The following is a 16,104-nucleotide window of genomic DNA, read 5'->3' on the forward strand; positions in this document are numbered from 1 at the left end:
GCCTTCAGGAAACAGTGTAAAATGTAAGATCGCTCCCATGTGATGAATGGACAAATTATGGAAAACGTAAAGCTTTGGATCAAATTGAAATAAAAATTGATGAAATTGGATTAATGTTCGCATCAGTGATATGCATTCATTCACGCAGTGCGTCTGGTATTGGGGTGAGAGGTCGCCCCATCCTCCTGGAGTTACTCATTATCTCAGCCATGTTGGCATTAAGTGTTGTATCCCTCATCAGCTGCTGAATGTCCACGCAGGCTTCCATTTTAGATTTGTAATATATGATACATGTGGACACCCTGCAACTTGTTTCTGTGTTACTTTTCATTTTTGCTTTTTATTTACTTATTTATAGAATGTTAGTTTTGGTCTGAAGTTGGCACATCATAGCACACAATGAAAGAGAAGATAATACAAGGATCATTAAACAGCTATGAAATGTAAACAAACACCTACTGAAGACACTCCAGCCTGAATATCAAAGTCCATATTTAATGCAGAGATGAGACAAATTGGTAATGCAGTAACACTTTTATTGTTGTGCAGGTTGACACAAGAAAGCCAACAAATAAATAAAGAGGTTCAAGGAAGCAAAATATCCACATTTTGCAAATTTGTAATTCTTCACTTGTTGATAGAAGTATAGCAACTATTCACCTTCAGTTTTCTAGGAGAAAGACACATTTATTAAAGCATTAATTGGAATGTATATTTCCATATTGATACAACATGCGTTTTTAATGACTGCATCAAGCAAGCACTTTAAAAAAAAAAATTACTAAAAATAAGAGTATTCTTTCAAGGAAACAGAAAAACATATCGAAAGAAGTATTAACACACAGACTGTGTTGTCTTTTCCTAAAATGAACACTGGTCAAACGCGACCTATTACTTTGACTAGATTTATAGTCCGAACATTTTCGAATTGGTAGCCTTATATATCTTGTAATTATAACAGCAATATCAATCCATGAGTTTCGCTAAAGGCGTTCGCTGTCAAGAACAAGTTTGTATTTTTCATAAAAAATAGTTTTTGTGTTTATGCGGATTAAGAATGTAGGTCTTATTGTTCAAAAGTATACTTTTGTGGCACAGAGGTAAATTTCTTTCCCTCACCTGCCACTAATGAATTTTCTTATTTTATATTTGTAGAACACTTTGTGTTATGATTCACACATAAATATGAATTCCATTCAACGTTGAAAGTGAAGGGGCAGCAGAAAGTACTCCTAACAGGGATATACCATCTAAAAAAGTCATTTGGAAACCACCTTAAGTGTGAGTTCCAAGTAGAGCTGCAATTCTCTGATCTTTCAAGCCTGGACTACTGGAGTGCCATCTAGGTAGCCATTCCTTCGCGCCTCTCGATGTCCAGATCAATGTATTCAAACTTTGAACCTCTACTGAACTCCAGCTTTCATTGACTTTGTACATAACATTTGCTTTAAATTATTTCCAAGTATTTCCTCCATACACAAATTTTCAACTCAGTAGACAAACTCTTCTCAAGGTCCTAAAAGCTGACAACTAGATCCAAAACTGTTTTTCTACTTAGAGTCTCTTGCTGCAAGCTTAAAAAGGCACAGAGCTAACCATCTCCAGTAGTGCTACAATCTGTCGAAATTCCACCCTGTTCATGGCTTTGCCTGATCCCCGAATTACAAAAGCTAAATACAATTAAACTCTTCTTTGAGCTCCCAGTCTGCACTGGCTCCGCTCTGTTCCCATCCTTCTGTAAGTCTACCTCATTCTTTTTAATCCGTCCACTGCAACTTCAAATTCGATAAAGTGCTCCAAAGCTGGTACAGAGTATGATGTTGGCAAAGTTAAAAACGTAATGGTCATTATGATGTTTGTTTAATTTCGCTTACTTTGCTCCCGACGTCACGACTCTTGGTCCTGAGTTTATTCACTTGGGATTCAGCAGTGTCGGCTCTCTCCTCCGCTTCCTCAAGTTCATGTTGCACTTTTCTGAATCGAGTCAGATGTGCATTGGCTTGTTCCTCCTAATGGGACGAAAACAACATAATAAAAGTCACCTGCATGTAATGGAATTGCAGAACTACCTTAGCTGGTCAATGCCAATTGTAAACAGGATCGTTTTCTATTACTGTTGTAACAAGCATTTGCAATGCAATAGGTTGCACATATGTGAGAGTTTAAGCTATTGGCGTTGTATACGACAATGCCTTTTGTTTACCTGTTTTGATCATTAACACAAACAAAAGGCATTGCCATTTACAATTTCAATAGCTTAAATTCTAGTAAATGTGAGACCTATTTCATTTCAAAGAATAGGCCTCCATTATCCCGGGCTGCTTGGAAAGTGAAAGCACGCATGGCACTCCCAACGTTGCAGGAACGCACGTCATGCCTGCAGTAGGCCCCTTGTGAGCTATTGCCAATGCTGGGGTTGCACGCAGCATTCATTATTGCACAGCACAGCATGCAGCATTCATTATTGGAGTGTGCCCAGTTGGCGCTTGTATCCTATCTGCCTTATATGGTTGCAGGACCATATAAGGCACACATTGTGTGATCCTTACATATGGAAGTATATGCTCTGATCACTGCTTATTCTAGTGTATGTAGCCTGCATATGCAGAATGTAAGCAGTCTAATTTGACCAGAGGATAAGGCAGCCATGTTGGAAAAGGTCGAATCCCGAAAGAAAACATGGTAATCCTTTTTTAAAATATAATCTATATTTGTTTAGAATTTCCATCAGAAAAGGCATTGTTTAAAGGGAAGTGCTATTTTAGAATTGAGCACGGCAGCCATGAGATGAGCTGAATGGGAAGTGCTTGATAAGAATTTCCACCAGAAAAAACATTGTTTAAAATAAAGCGCGGCGGCTGGTGAGGCGCCTTGCACAGCGTGTTTGTATGTGGCAGATCGAACACCCTGCACAGCGTGTTTCTATGCAGCAGATGGCTCCTCAGTCCAGGCTGGAGTAAATGTGGTATCTGGCCAGAGTGAACCAAGAAAAACCATCAGCTGTGAGCCGATACAAACCAGTGTGCAGAATGCAGAACTGTTGGAACCGTTCAAAGTAAGGCAAACGAAAATCATGTTTGGGATGGTTTGAGGGAATATAAGCTAGCAGCGCTAGCGCATAAGAAAGTTTTTTTATCCCCATCATGAGGTGTCCTAAGCAAATACGTAATGACTCAATGCAGTTGGAGCCTTCAGATAGTGGTGGGAACTCCCTTTAATGGAATTACGGTACTGTTGTTGGCACACCATAGCCGTCTTTGCCTCCGAGGACGGGGAGATTCCAATCTGCCACACCGAGACCGGAATGGCAAAACTAATGTACCCCCTCACTGTCCTCTTGGACAGAGGCAGATTGCAACCTCTTCTAACGGCACAGTACCTTTATTCATAGACGCAGGTTGCAGCTGCTGTTCAGCATTCCGAGATCGAGCCCGCACATCCAATTTCACAATCTACACAGCGCTGAAAACACAGCCGGCTGCTAAAAGTGCACGAGGCGAAAGTGAAAGTGTGCCGAAGCATTGTGCGCTCTGTGCCGAAGGGAGACAGGAGATGTGCATGTGCACGGAGTGCACATCTCCTGTCCGTGAGTGCCACTTCCTGTCTCCCTTCGGGACTGAAAGCGGCAACAATAGAGTCTTGCTAGCGAAGCAGCGCATGCGCTGCGTTCGCTAGCGAGACCTAAAAACGCATCCTAACATACTTCATATTCTGTCACCTTTAACATTTGTGTTAGTGCACAGAAAAGGTGTGTATGGGTGGTGAGAATTCTGGTCCACTCATCTAAATGGGTTCAAGCTAGAACCCTTTTCTTTGACACCACATGTCATAAGAATGCGAACAACGTCAAAATACCAAGATTTGCCCCTGATGCGAGTTGTTTTACAAATTTAAGTCAATAGAAAATCATTCACCTAATCTGAACCGGAAACTGCTGGACATTGTGATTCTAAGGAGCATATCTGAATGAACTATTCTAAACTAGAAGTAAATGGCCAACATTTGTTCCAGGCATGTTTTTTTCAGCCAATACTACCCATTTTCCTTATCTGCCATTACATTATGTTTAACTCCACTGAGCCTGTTCCTTCACACATGCCCCTTTGCTTGGCATTCCAACGGAAAATGTTTCAATAGATTAGATCAACAGTTGCAGCTTCCACCGAGGCCAGGGAAATGCACCCAGAGGCTCCTCTTTTTCTAATATTGTTTTATTCTATTTTCTCACACGGTACATAGATTAACCTAACGCCCTGCTTGCTGTAGCACACAGAAGCATAGGAAATATCAAGTGACAGTGTCAGCCTTAAGTCAGACTAAAGTCTGTAAACACTGAGATTGGAAGTGACACAATTCCCTCCCCAGACCTAAACAGATCACAGTCATTTGAAGGACTCTCCTCCCCATGGATCTCCTCCATCACTCCCAGTCTGTCTCAGACCAACAGTACCATATTTTTGTGAACTTCCGGAGCAACCCCGGGCACAGTATATTGGTTCCGGAATCTGTGCACAACCCCAATATCTTATTACATCCCTCCTTGCCATCACCATTCAACATTGCAGAGTGAAAATGTGCACCTATCGAGGATCACCTCTCCCCAGATGCCCTGGCAGATCAATCAAGGAGTGAGCTTCAGGACCTTCCCCAGCAGGGCAGGACTGGGAACCAAAATGGGCCCTGGCGAACTGCTCGACTGGCCCCCCCTGGAGTGAGGGGGGTGCAGCTGAACTGTTTGCAAGGGCCGATTTAGGCCAATTTTGTTATAGGGGGGCAATATTGCCGACCACCGGTATCAAAAGTGCCCCCCGGGCCAAAAACCAGCCCCCACCCTGGTGGCTCACCGGGGAAACGCCTGGTGCCCACTACTGCTAGTCCGGCCCTGTTCCCCAGCACCCCGAGAGTCTATGTTGAACCTCCTCCCCGAAGGCCCTTACTCGCAGGCACCCCAAAGGTGCATGGAGCAGGGTTTCCCAAAGCCCCTCAGGCAGTTGTCTGAGTCACATCTCCCTATAAAGTGCTGGCTTGTATGCATAAAGTATGCCTGGTGCAGCAGCTTTAACTGAATGAGCCGGATTCCCCCCCAGATGGCAACCTCTTCAAGGTATTTACAGGCCGTCTCCCAATCATCATCCTCCATTCTACCCAAGCCCCCTCCCATCTTTCTTGCAACCTCTGTAACAGGCCTGGCTATTGCTAAGGAGTGTAGAATACAGCTGTGAAATAGCATGTTTGCAAAGCATGGCAGCCAGTGCCCAATACACCAATGGGCTCTGGTGTGCCAGATCCTGAGGGCAGGGGTTCAGCCATGTCAAGATGGACCTAATCTGTAGATGTCTTTAAAACTGTCCCCCACTGGTATATCATACTGGCTTTGCAAGTCCCCGAACATCAGCCTTCCCGCGCCACCTCAAAGATCACCCACTTTTGAGATGCCAATCATATCCCAGCGCCTATAGCCCGACAACCTTCGACCTCTGCCAATGCACCCAAATTCTGCAGCGGTGTCTCCAGTGTCAATCAACCTGCCTATACCAGCCTTTGTGTTGTGCGCATCCATGTCAGGACCACCAAGGCAGTCAGTACCAGGAGGGTTGCCACTCTCCCTTCACAGAAGAACCACATTATGAATCCATGGAGGTCCAGTGCCTGCCTGTCTGCCATCAAGGCCGGTTCCCTCGGATCCGCAAAGTCCAGTCACCGGCCAGCAGAAGGAGAGCCACCCAATAGTACAGTTGAAGATCCAGCAGGGCAATACCCACATTTGTCGGACATCTCGTCAGTGTTCCTAGAGCAATTCTCTGTGCGCCCCATCCCAGAGAAGGACACTAGCCTTTGATTCCACCACTCAGAAAAAACAGTCGGGGACCTTGAACAATTAAATTAGCACCACATAAAGGAACTTAGGAAGATAAATAATTTTATATAGGTTCGCCTGTCCCAGCAGGGGGAGCCTTTGCCATTGTTCCGTTTCCCTGTGGAAGTTCCCTAATATTCGCCCGTGTTCTTTTCATAAAATATATCACAGACTGCGGTCACATAGAATCACAGGTAAGTCAACCAGAGGTCATTCCACACCAACTGCCGTGGGTCATTTACCCCGAGATACCCAACTGGACAGCGGGTACGCTATGGATGTATCCCAGTTGATATTTATGTCAGAGAAGAAACCAAAGATTCATAGGGCTACCATAACCCTCGGTAGGGAGTGATCTGGATCTGCGAGGTAGACATCATCTGCATAAAGAGAAATCATATCTCTAGTTACCATCCCATCGGATACCCCGCAACTGTGCATCGTGACAAATCCAATTCCCCAGCGGTTCCATCACCACTGCAAAGAGCAATAGAGAAAGGGGGCACCCCTGCAGGCTCCTCCATTCAAATTATTCAGTGTGCCATTCAGCTGCACCATCGTCCTATGCTAAAAGAGGCACACCCACGCCCGGAATATGAGCTAAAGCCCTTACAATCAAGGAGAGCCAGCAGAGAGGGCCACTCTAGGGAATCAAAAGTCCAATGGCAAAAGAAGTGCTGGTACCTATATATGGAGACACCTGTCCAGAAAACCGAAGAACCACCACAGATTGTGCTTCATAGATCTTTGTGGCATGAATCCTGATTGATCCAAAGCCACCACCATCTTATATGTCTCCCAGAGTAGCGGGCCGAGGACACCAACCCCTCATTAACCAAGATGCGGCATCATGTATCCCAGTCAGTCAACTCCTGCTGGAGCCAGCACAGGGCTTGTGCACCTTCAACTCCGTGACAATCAGGGAATGGTCCGAAGTGCCCCTTGTCAGATAGGAGGTATTTCTGTATCAAAAGTGTTGGACCCCTGTTACCAGAAAGTATTTGAGACAGGCCTATGAGAGGGAGGCAGTGGCTGCATAGGAAAACTGTCTTTCTCCCAGGTGAGAGGCCTGCCACAGGTCCTCCAACCTCAGGGCCTCTAACAAAGGATTGAAGCTGTGGGTCGTCCCTAGGTCTGCCTCCTGTCCATACATTCAGTCTGCCTCATCATGCAACATCAGGTTGAGGTCCCCTTCACCAGCAATAAGGCCTCTAGGCAGTTAGCGATCCATTTGGCCAGACCATCCAGGTCGAGCCCCTGAAGGCTGGGTGGGAGGCAAGCGGTGGCCACTTTCAGATGCTTCCCATTCCACCTTTCATGGACCAGCATCCAGCCAGATCAGTCCATGTGTTTGTTATTTGGAAATGCATGGATCTGCAAATTAGGATTCCACTCTCTTGTCTCCAGTAGAGTAGCCTACATGTACCAGAGATTTATCCTTGCCTCTCCCCAGGAAGTCACAATGGGAATCCCTCAGGTGTGTTTCCTACAACAGAATCAAATCTGGTGCTCGTATCAATAAGGAACGCAGTACCACATCACCCTTCTCTTCAACTTGTTTCCAAGCCTATTCACATTCTGGGAGAGAATTCTAAAGGAAATGCCCCAGGCTAGTTGTTGAGAACCCATCTGTATCACTGTCTGTGAGTGATCCGAGTGATCTAAATTCCCCCCATCTGCCACTTTGTCCCCACTTCCGCTATAGCCTTCGATGCTCCCTTCAACTGTACCCTACTAACCCCACTCCCTGCGACTCTGTGCTGTGAGTTTTGAACGAGCCACCCCTAAGCACTCGAAGCACCTGGTGCCCCGCCCAGCTTTGGGTATTGCTTACCACCATAACTCATTCAGCAGGGGTATTGGATGGGCAGCTCGCTGGATCAGACTCCATCTGGGCAAAGCCACTCCACACATACCACCACCTAACAGCCCACAGGAGTCCCTTTGGTGTTCCCCCATCAGGTGGCCCATCAGGGGACCTCCTCTGCCATTATGGGGTTGACCCGTGGGAGGTCTACGTATGCACTGGAGCTAGTCGATCACAGAGGGCTGCAGGAGGCCATTTTGTAGCTCCACAACCACCTTGTCTCTCTCCGTTCATGCCTAAACCTTGGTGGGGGTCACCCTTGAGCCCTGTCGTGGACACTGTGGAGTCTGCCACTCACGGGAGCGCTCTTCGGCACTAACCTGTGGCATTGAGTGGCCCTGCCTCTCCAGATAGTACCAAACCTCCTTTGCCTTTGTGAAGAAAAATTAGCTGCTGTGCTCACTACAACCGGGACACGGGCGAGAAACAGCAAGGTATATTTGAAGTTGAGATGCTGCAAATGTTTCTTGACAGTCAAAAAGAATTCATGTTTATGTTGGACCAAAGTCATATAGTGCGGGTAGATGCTCACCAAGCTGTTGATCCAGAATGTAGGATATTATCCCGGTCCCTAAAATTGAGCAAGTGGGACACTGTTGGTCTGGTTGGCGCATCAGGTACTGGAGGCAGGGCCAAAACCCTATGCTTCCTCTCCAGGGAGAACAGTGTTGTGGTCTTTCCCCCAGCACCTCTGAGGACAACCATTGCTCCACAAAGCGTTTCCTTGAGGGTCCCTCCGCCTTCTCCGGGAACCCCACCATATGTATATTGTTGCAGTGGGAAAGCACCTCAGCATCTTCCACCTTGGCTGATAGGACTTTCACTACCCTCTGCAGCCTGGTCAACCTGGCTGCATGGTCCGCCAGTGCCAGTTGAAGTCGAGCCATAGGCGACTCCGCACCAGTGACCCTCTCAGCCAGTTTGGTGTAGTCTGCCCTCAGGAAACCCACATCAATCAACACCGCTTCTATTTATGCTTCAATGCCTCCTTTGTGTCCCGGATGGCTGGAAAGGATCATGGCTGTGTGGGTCTTGAAGTCCATTACGGTCCCAGCCAGAACGTGGCCCTCCACAGCCTTCTTCACCAGAGTGGGACTTCCCTGTTTATTGCGCACCATTGTAGGGCCCAACAGTTCCAGGGCCACGATCATCCACCAACTCCCACACCACCAGCCAAATGTCCAAATGGGCCTCAACTGTCTCCCTCGTGAGACCCGCATCCCGGACCAGACAGGGGTGGACCTCAGCACCAAGCCACTTCTAGCCCCAACGAGTATCCGCACCTTCTCCGGGCCCATCAACAGCTCTAAAAGGGATCTGAGCCACCATGTTTCTCCGGGGCCCACTCCTTGGCCCGCTGCACCAGGAGTGTGTACGATGGCATGGGCCCCAGCCGTCCCCAGCAGCATTGTGTCCCGTAGTTGTTCTCCCCCCAGTCTGAATCAGCACCCTTGGGCCCTTCCTGTCCTCTCTCGGCTCACTCTGAGATCACTGGAATCCCCAAGAGGGCCTACCTTTGCAATCCCACCTGCCAGATCCTCAGCACCCTCCTCAGACTCCACGCACTCCACTGTGCCCTCCAGCGCCTCCTAATGATGTTGGGCCGGCACAGTTTTCAAGGCCGCCCAATCGCCACCTGGCCGGGTGCACTTTGCTGGATGTGGCCACCACGGTGCTCCATATCGGGCCCTCAGACCCCGCTGACTCCTCCGTGCCATCCAGCACTCCTCTGGGCTGCCGGCACTCTGCAGCTGCGGAGAGAGCTCTACTGCGGCCCTGCTCACCACACCAGCCGCCACGCCGCGGAGGCCTCGGCCCGTAGGCAGTTCCTGCAATTCAGCCTCTAAGCACGTCTCTACCTCTACAGCTACTTAAAGTGGCCCCCGACCGCCCAAGGGCTCCAATTAGCTGGCTGGGGCATGGGGCTGGGGCAGATGACTCAGGATACTCATGCCTGCAGGCCAGAGGCGTCAGAACTCTGAGCCATGCGTCTCACTCAAATGCCTTGTTGCCCCCGAGGCTCTTATTGACAAAAGTTCCTGCATGCCCAGCTGTCTGGGTAAGGGTACACACTAGAGTGTCCTTGAATTTCACAATCCAATAAAAAGTTCTGCAAAAATTCCTGGAGCAGTAGGCTTCCTATTACCAGAATCTGTTTGGAAATGTATGTAAGTAAGGGACAGCACGGAAGAGTCTCTATTGCTTTAATCATGGGCTGTAATGGTAGTACGCTCTCCTAGGTGAGACTTTCTTTTTAACAATTTAAAATTGCTATTGCATAGTGTGGTGGTTAGACTCATATAAAACATTGTTTGCAGAATCACAGTGCTATGTAGAGCAAGTCATTCTACAGCCAGAAGTAGTCTTGGTTTGTGAACCAGGAGCTCTATTCTGATGTATGTAAAGGTGCCTGTACCTCATAAACAGTGTGCTTGAAAATATTTTTTTAACTTACTGATTCCTCAACTTGTCTCTTGTAGGCTTTGACCTTTAATTGCAATTTGTCGGCTAGGTCCTGAAGTCTTAGGACATTTTTCTTATCTTCTTCAGACTTTAAGAAAAAGAAAAACACACATCATCAGTGCAGTCTTTGGTCGTACTTTCAATTACCACAGTCTGGTAGCTTAGAAACCAATGTAGGCTACATCTAGAAGATGTTTACTCTGATAAGAACATCGGTATGGGTGATGATGTACAGTGAATAGGTACAAAGAAATCTAAATAAATTCTAGAGTTTAGATTTCTGATGGTATTGTGCTGATATGCATGCTCTTGGATGTTGCAAAACTTTCAATGAGGTTTGCAAAGACACATAAAGATGGTAGACTATAATAGCTTTTGAGCCTCACCGGACACGTCTTATGGCAGATGTAGTTGTCCACGGCGCCTTAAGCAAATCGAGGAGTTAGAGAGGGAGTACTTAGATTGGAAGGTAGTACTTCTTACGTTCTAAAAGCATTACCCTCAGAGGATTTAAAAGAAAAGCTAATATGTAAACGTAGGGAACGAGAGGTACAGTCAAGTTAAGCTTCATGGAAAATAGCTAATTACTTATGAATAGAACATAATACAAGGAGTAAATATATAAATACCTGATATGTCAGTTCCTTTACTCTTCTCTCATACTTGCGAACACCCTTAATGGCTTCTATTCCACGTTTCTGTTCAGCTTCCAGCTCATTCTCGAGTTCATGTACCTGAGAATAGTGTTAATAAGATAATATTATGTCATTAGCACCCCACTATCTAACCAATTTGATGTCAAGTTTCAGTGCATAACTCACTCTGCTCTCCAGTTTTTGGAGCTGCTTCTTCCCTCCTTTCATCGCGAGCTGCTCAGCCTCATCCAGGCGATGCTGCAGGTCCTTCACGGTCTGCTCTAGGTTCTTCTTCATCCTCTCAAGATGGGCGCTTGTGTCTTGTTCCTTCTTTAGCTCCTCAGCCATCAAAGCAGCCTTCATGAAAGCATAGAAATGTGACTTACTATTGAAAACAACAGATTCCTTTAAATCACATTAACTAAAAATAGTTATAAAATACCATACAAGTACTTTATTTATTTATTTTTATTTTAGCGATTTCTAAAGCGCCTGGTGACCCAAGGGCATCCCCGCGCTATGAAACTTGAATTCCTATTGAGAGGGAAGGTGATCGAAGGGTGTTATTTGGGAAACAGATGGGTCTTAAGATTTTTGCGGAAAGCAAGGTAGTTGGATTCCAGTCTGAGGGCGCGAGGGAGTGCGTTCCAGCCCTAAGCCGCCTGAACGGAGAATTGTCTGCCTCCTGTGCGGGCTTTTTTGAATCTGGGGATGCAGACTAGATTCTCCTTTTGAGATCGTAATGATCTGGTTGCTGTATAGGGTGTGATCATTTTACTTAGGATCGCTGGACCAGATCCGTTGTAAAGCTTGTGTGTTGTACACATTGCCTTAAAATGCACCCTTTGGCGCACGGGGAGCCAATGCAGGGTTTTGAGGGCTGGCTTGGCGGATATTCTGGAGGGGGTGTTGGTAATCAGGCGTGCTGCCGCGTTCTGAGTCCGCTGGAGTTTCATGATGGTTGCCTCGGGGGCTCCTAGATAGACCAGATTGCTGTAGTCCAGACGTGACAACACTAGACCTTGGATAAGGAGCTTTCTGGACATAGGTGGGAGTAATGGCAGGATTTTACGGGTCGTGCGCATGAGTCCAAAACATGTGCCCGAGGTCTTGGTTGCCTGGGTTTTCATCGTAAGCTGTGGCTCAAGCCACACCCCGAGTGTCTTGATTTCAGATTTAGGGGGGGAATTTCTCCGAACACATCGGGCCATATTGTAGGCGGGATAGTTGTCCATTGCTTGCCGAGTAGCATTACCTCTGTCTTAGTCCCATTCAGTTTCAGTGATGAGGCGTTCATCCAGCCGTGGATGTCTATGAGGCAGTTAGTTAGATTTCAGGGTGGTCAATCAGCTGAGACAAGGAGACGACTAGTTGGGTGTCGTCAGCGTAACTCACCATTTTGATGTTGAATGGTGTTACCACATCCTCGAGTGGGGCCATATAGACATTAAAAAGCGTCGGGCTTAGGGAGGAGCCCTGGGGGACGCCGCTAGTGAGTGGGAGGGTGGATGAATGATGGCTGTCGTCCCATACTTGAAAGGTGCGTCCTGTAAGAAAGGATTCGATCCATTTGATGGCTGTCCCGGTAAGTCCTGCATTTGCCAGTCTATGCAGAAGGACACGGTGGTTAACCGTGTCAAAGGCTGCACTTAGATCCAGGAGGATCACTGCCACTGATCCTCCTGAATCTAGTAAGCTCCTTGCCTCTTCAATAACTGCGAGGAGTGCGGTGTCTGTTCCATGGCCTGGGCGAAATCCCGTTTGGGATTGTCGGAGCAGTTTATTTGTTTCAAGGAACTGGGACAGTTGGATGTTTACCAGTTTCTCGGTGACTTTGCTAATGCCCGGGAGTAGGGATATTGGTCTATAATTGGACAGGTCTGATGGATCTAGCTGGGGTTTTTTTAAGAGTTCTTTGACCACAGCACTCTTCCAACTGTCGGGGACGGTTCCGTGGGTGAGTGAGCAGTTGATAAGGTCCGTAATGGTAGGCACAATTACTGATGCTACGGTCTTGAGGAACCTTATAGGGGCTGGGTCCAGAGGGGATCCACTTTTCATTTTTACTAAGGTTCGCTCAACCTCTACGGGGGTGACAGGTCGAAAGGTCTGGAGCGATGGACGACAGATGCTTTCAGTCTGCTCGAGGGAGGTGCTACTTTCCGTGGAGCTAGGGGAGGTAGGGGGTGGGAGGGAGGCCAGGATGCGGGTGATTTTCTCGTTGAAGAAGTTGGCTAGCTCGTTACTTCTATCAACTTTGGGGGTGTTGGAGGGGGAGGTGGTGGGGACCTTGGTCAGCTCTTTGACGATTAAAAAGGATTCTCTGGCTGAATTGGATGCTTCTTGTATTCGTGTGTTATAGTAAGAAGCTTTGGCTGATTTAATGGCCTCTTTGTAAAGTTTGACCGTGGCTTGGTAGGTTTCTTTGCTGGCAGATTGCCAAGTCTTTCTCCAGAGTCGTTCGGCCTTTTTGCAGTTTTTGCGAAGTGTTCTTAGTTCTGCGGAGTACCATGGTGCTGAGCCATGTTTGCCGTTTTTATTTTCCCTATTTCTAAGTGGGAGTACTAGGTCTAGGGAGGCGGTGATCCAGTCCCTGAATCTTCTGTCTGCCGTATTTGGATCTTCAGCGTGAGCAGGGATGAATTTTTCAAGGGTCTGAGCCCAATCGTCTGTGGAGAGTCTGGGCCAGGTCCTATCCTTACTAAAGGTAGGGGGTGTACGGTTTTTCGTGAAGGTTCCAGGTAGTTGGAAAGGGACCAAGAAGTGGTCTGTCCAAGGGAGGGGAAGAGCCTCCTTTGCTAGCATTGCGGGCGAGCTGGTAAATACGGGGTCTAATAAGTGGCCCTTGATATGGGTGGCTCCGGAGTTTAATAGACGAATATCGAAGGCCGCTAGGTCTTGAATCAGATCATTGGCTACCGAGTCGGCCGGGTCTTCTAGGTGAATGTTCAGATCCCCAACTATCAAATAGTTCGATAAGGAGTGGGCCTGAGTTGTGACTAGGTCCAAAAGAGAGCAGGTGAAGGGGCCTGGGATGCCGGGGGGGCGGTAAATGAGGAGTCCTGTTAGAGAAGTAGTTGGATTGAGCGTGATGGTAAAATGCAAACTTTCAGCATCGGTAATCAGTGCGTCGTGGGTTTTGCAGTGAAGGTGTTCTCGATGGATGATAGCTACACCGCCTCCTCTACCTAGAGGACGGGGTAGGGATTGAATACAGTAGCCCTGTGGTGTTGCTAGTACCATGTCTGCTTGTGAGTGGGGACCGAGCCATGTCTCCGTGAGGAAGAGTATATCGATTTCATGATCTTCTATGATATCGGCAATCTGAGTCGCATGTTTTGGGAGTGAACCAACAATTTAGAGAGGCAAGGTTAAGGGTGGCGGGTTTACTGGGTTTGGTGGGAAGGGTGAGCTGGACTGGTTTGCATAGGGAGCAGCGAGTGAAGGGTCCCTTAAAATTATGGATGTAGTCACAAGAGGGTGGGGGGGGTCTGAGGGTCAATAGATCTCTACGGGAGTACCTTATGGTTGGGTGAGGAGAAGCGGGCAGGGGTTCTGGCCCTGGGCCCAGTCGTGCGCGGACGGGCGCAGACGGGCTTGCCTTAGGCGCGCCTTCGGCGCGCAAACGGCGCTCCCGCTGCGCTCGTCCGCTGCGCTGGGGAGGTCGGCACATTTGTGCTGGTCGTAGAGGGCGTGGCCTCGCAGGGGGCGTGGCTACACCTTTGCCGCGCTGGCGGTGAGGGCGTTGCTCGAGTCTGAGGGTCTGGCTGGCGCTAGGAATCAGCGCTTTAGCACAGGTGAGCCTGGATGGCTTTTGTGAGGTTAAAATCAAGTAAGTGATAATAAATTTTAAAACAGTGCGTAGCAGTTACAAATACCTCCGGCTTTCCGCCTCAGAGGGAGTTCAGGTCAATGAGGATTCGTTGCGCTGTCAAGCGTTTTTATACTCGGTATAATTGGTGGGCGTGGCCTCGCAGGGGGCGTGGCTACACCTTTGCCGCGCTGGCGGTGAGGGCGTTGCTCGAGTCTGAGGGTCTGGCTGGCGCTAGGAATCAGCGCTTTAGCACAGGTGAGCCTGGATGGCTTTTGTGAGGTTAAAATCAAGTAAGTGATAATAAATTTTAAAACAGTGCGTAGCAGTTACAAATACCTCCGGCTTTCCGCCTCAGAGGGAGTTCAGGTCAATGTACTGTCAGTAAGTGGCTGTTTTACTTGAATGAGCTTTTACAATGAAAGTTTTTATATTTGTAAAATAACCAGTCCCAAGTGCGTCTGTATATTGTTTTGTGAGTATTCAAAATAAATATTTACTTAATTCCTTAGTTTCAATAAGGAACCTACATCGGTGATGGCCTTCTTGGCTTTTTCTTCAGCATTCCTGGCTTCCTGGATGGCTTCCTCTACTTCGCTTTGGAGCTGGCTGCTGTCACTCTCAAGCTTCTTTTTGGTGTTGATCAAACTTGTATTCTTGAAAGGAAAGAAAAATGCATTCACCATTAACCTGTGAGTAAGTGGAAAACCACTCTATACCTGACAGAAATGTCATGTGGTATGTGCTCTTTGCACCCTTTTTACACACATTTTTCTTAAAGACTCCATTGTTTGTAAAACCATGTTTATATACATATATTATGAAATATAGACCAGAAATAAAGGTTCTACCTGAGAATGGAGGAGCTGCAAACGTTCACTGGCATCAAGTAGTTCTTGTTCAGCAGATTTACGAGATCGTTCTGTCTGTTCAAGAGCAGCTCTTAGCTCTTCAATTTCTGCCTGCTGCAGATTGTTTCTACGTTCAATGACAGCCACCTGCTCCTTCAGGTCTTCTTGTCCCCTAGTAGCATCATCAAGATGTAATTGGGCATCCTATAAAAAATAACCATGTTATAACTTAGCTATCTTTACCCGAAAGGAAAGGTGAACCCCACTTGTCTCCTGTTATTATCAAAGTACCTTGAGTTGACCTTGTATGTTTCTGAGCTGCTTCTGTGCTTCTGCAGCCTGGCGGTTGGCATGGCTGAGCTGAATCTCTATTTCATTCAGATCTCCTTCCATTTTCTTCTTTACCCTCAGGGCATCATTCCTGCTTCTGATCTCAGAGTCGAGTGTGCTCTGCAGAGAATTTACAGCTCTCTGGTTGTTCCTCTTCAACTGTTCAATCTCCTCATCTTTTTCTGCAATCTTCCTGTCAACCTCGGATTTCACCTGGTTCAGCTCAAGTTGGATTCGCAGGATCTTAGCTTCTTCATGTTCCAATGATCCCTTTTATAACATACAAATAC

At 47.2% G+C, this 16,104-nt stretch overlaps 1 protein-coding gene across 1 annotated transcript in view; it reads right to left on the bottom strand.

The window, feature by feature from the left end:
- Positions 1 to 515: 515 nt before the first annotated feature.
- The window catches only part of LOC147684415 (myosin-4-like), a 77,579-nt gene continuing 61,990 nt past the window's right edge, over positions 516 to 16,104 (bottom strand). Inside the window, exons 33-40 of the mRNA XM_086940339.1 lie at positions 15,776 to 16,084; positions 15,485 to 15,688; positions 15,164 to 15,289; positions 11,009 to 11,179; positions 10,817 to 10,921; positions 10,180 to 10,275; positions 1,875 to 2,009; positions 516 to 670 (exon numbers count right to left, since the gene is read on the bottom strand). Of these exons, the coding sequence (XP_086796465.1) occupies positions 653 to 670; positions 1,875 to 2,009; positions 10,180 to 10,275; positions 10,817 to 10,921; positions 11,009 to 11,179; positions 15,164 to 15,289; positions 15,485 to 15,688; positions 15,776 to 16,084 (1,164 nt within the window). The 3' untranslated portion in view covers positions 516 to 652. The remainder of the gene's footprint in view (positions 671 to 1,874; positions 2,010 to 10,179; positions 10,276 to 10,816; positions 10,922 to 11,008; positions 11,180 to 15,163; positions 15,290 to 15,484; positions 15,689 to 15,775; positions 16,085 to 16,104) is intronic.

This window comes from Lissotriton vulgaris, chromosome 10 (assembly GCF_964263255.1).
Source record: "Lissotriton vulgaris chromosome 10, aLisVul1.2, whole genome shotgun sequence".
NCBI classification, from domain to species: domain Eukaryota; kingdom Metazoa; phylum Chordata; class Amphibia; order Caudata; family Salamandridae; genus Lissotriton; species Lissotriton vulgaris.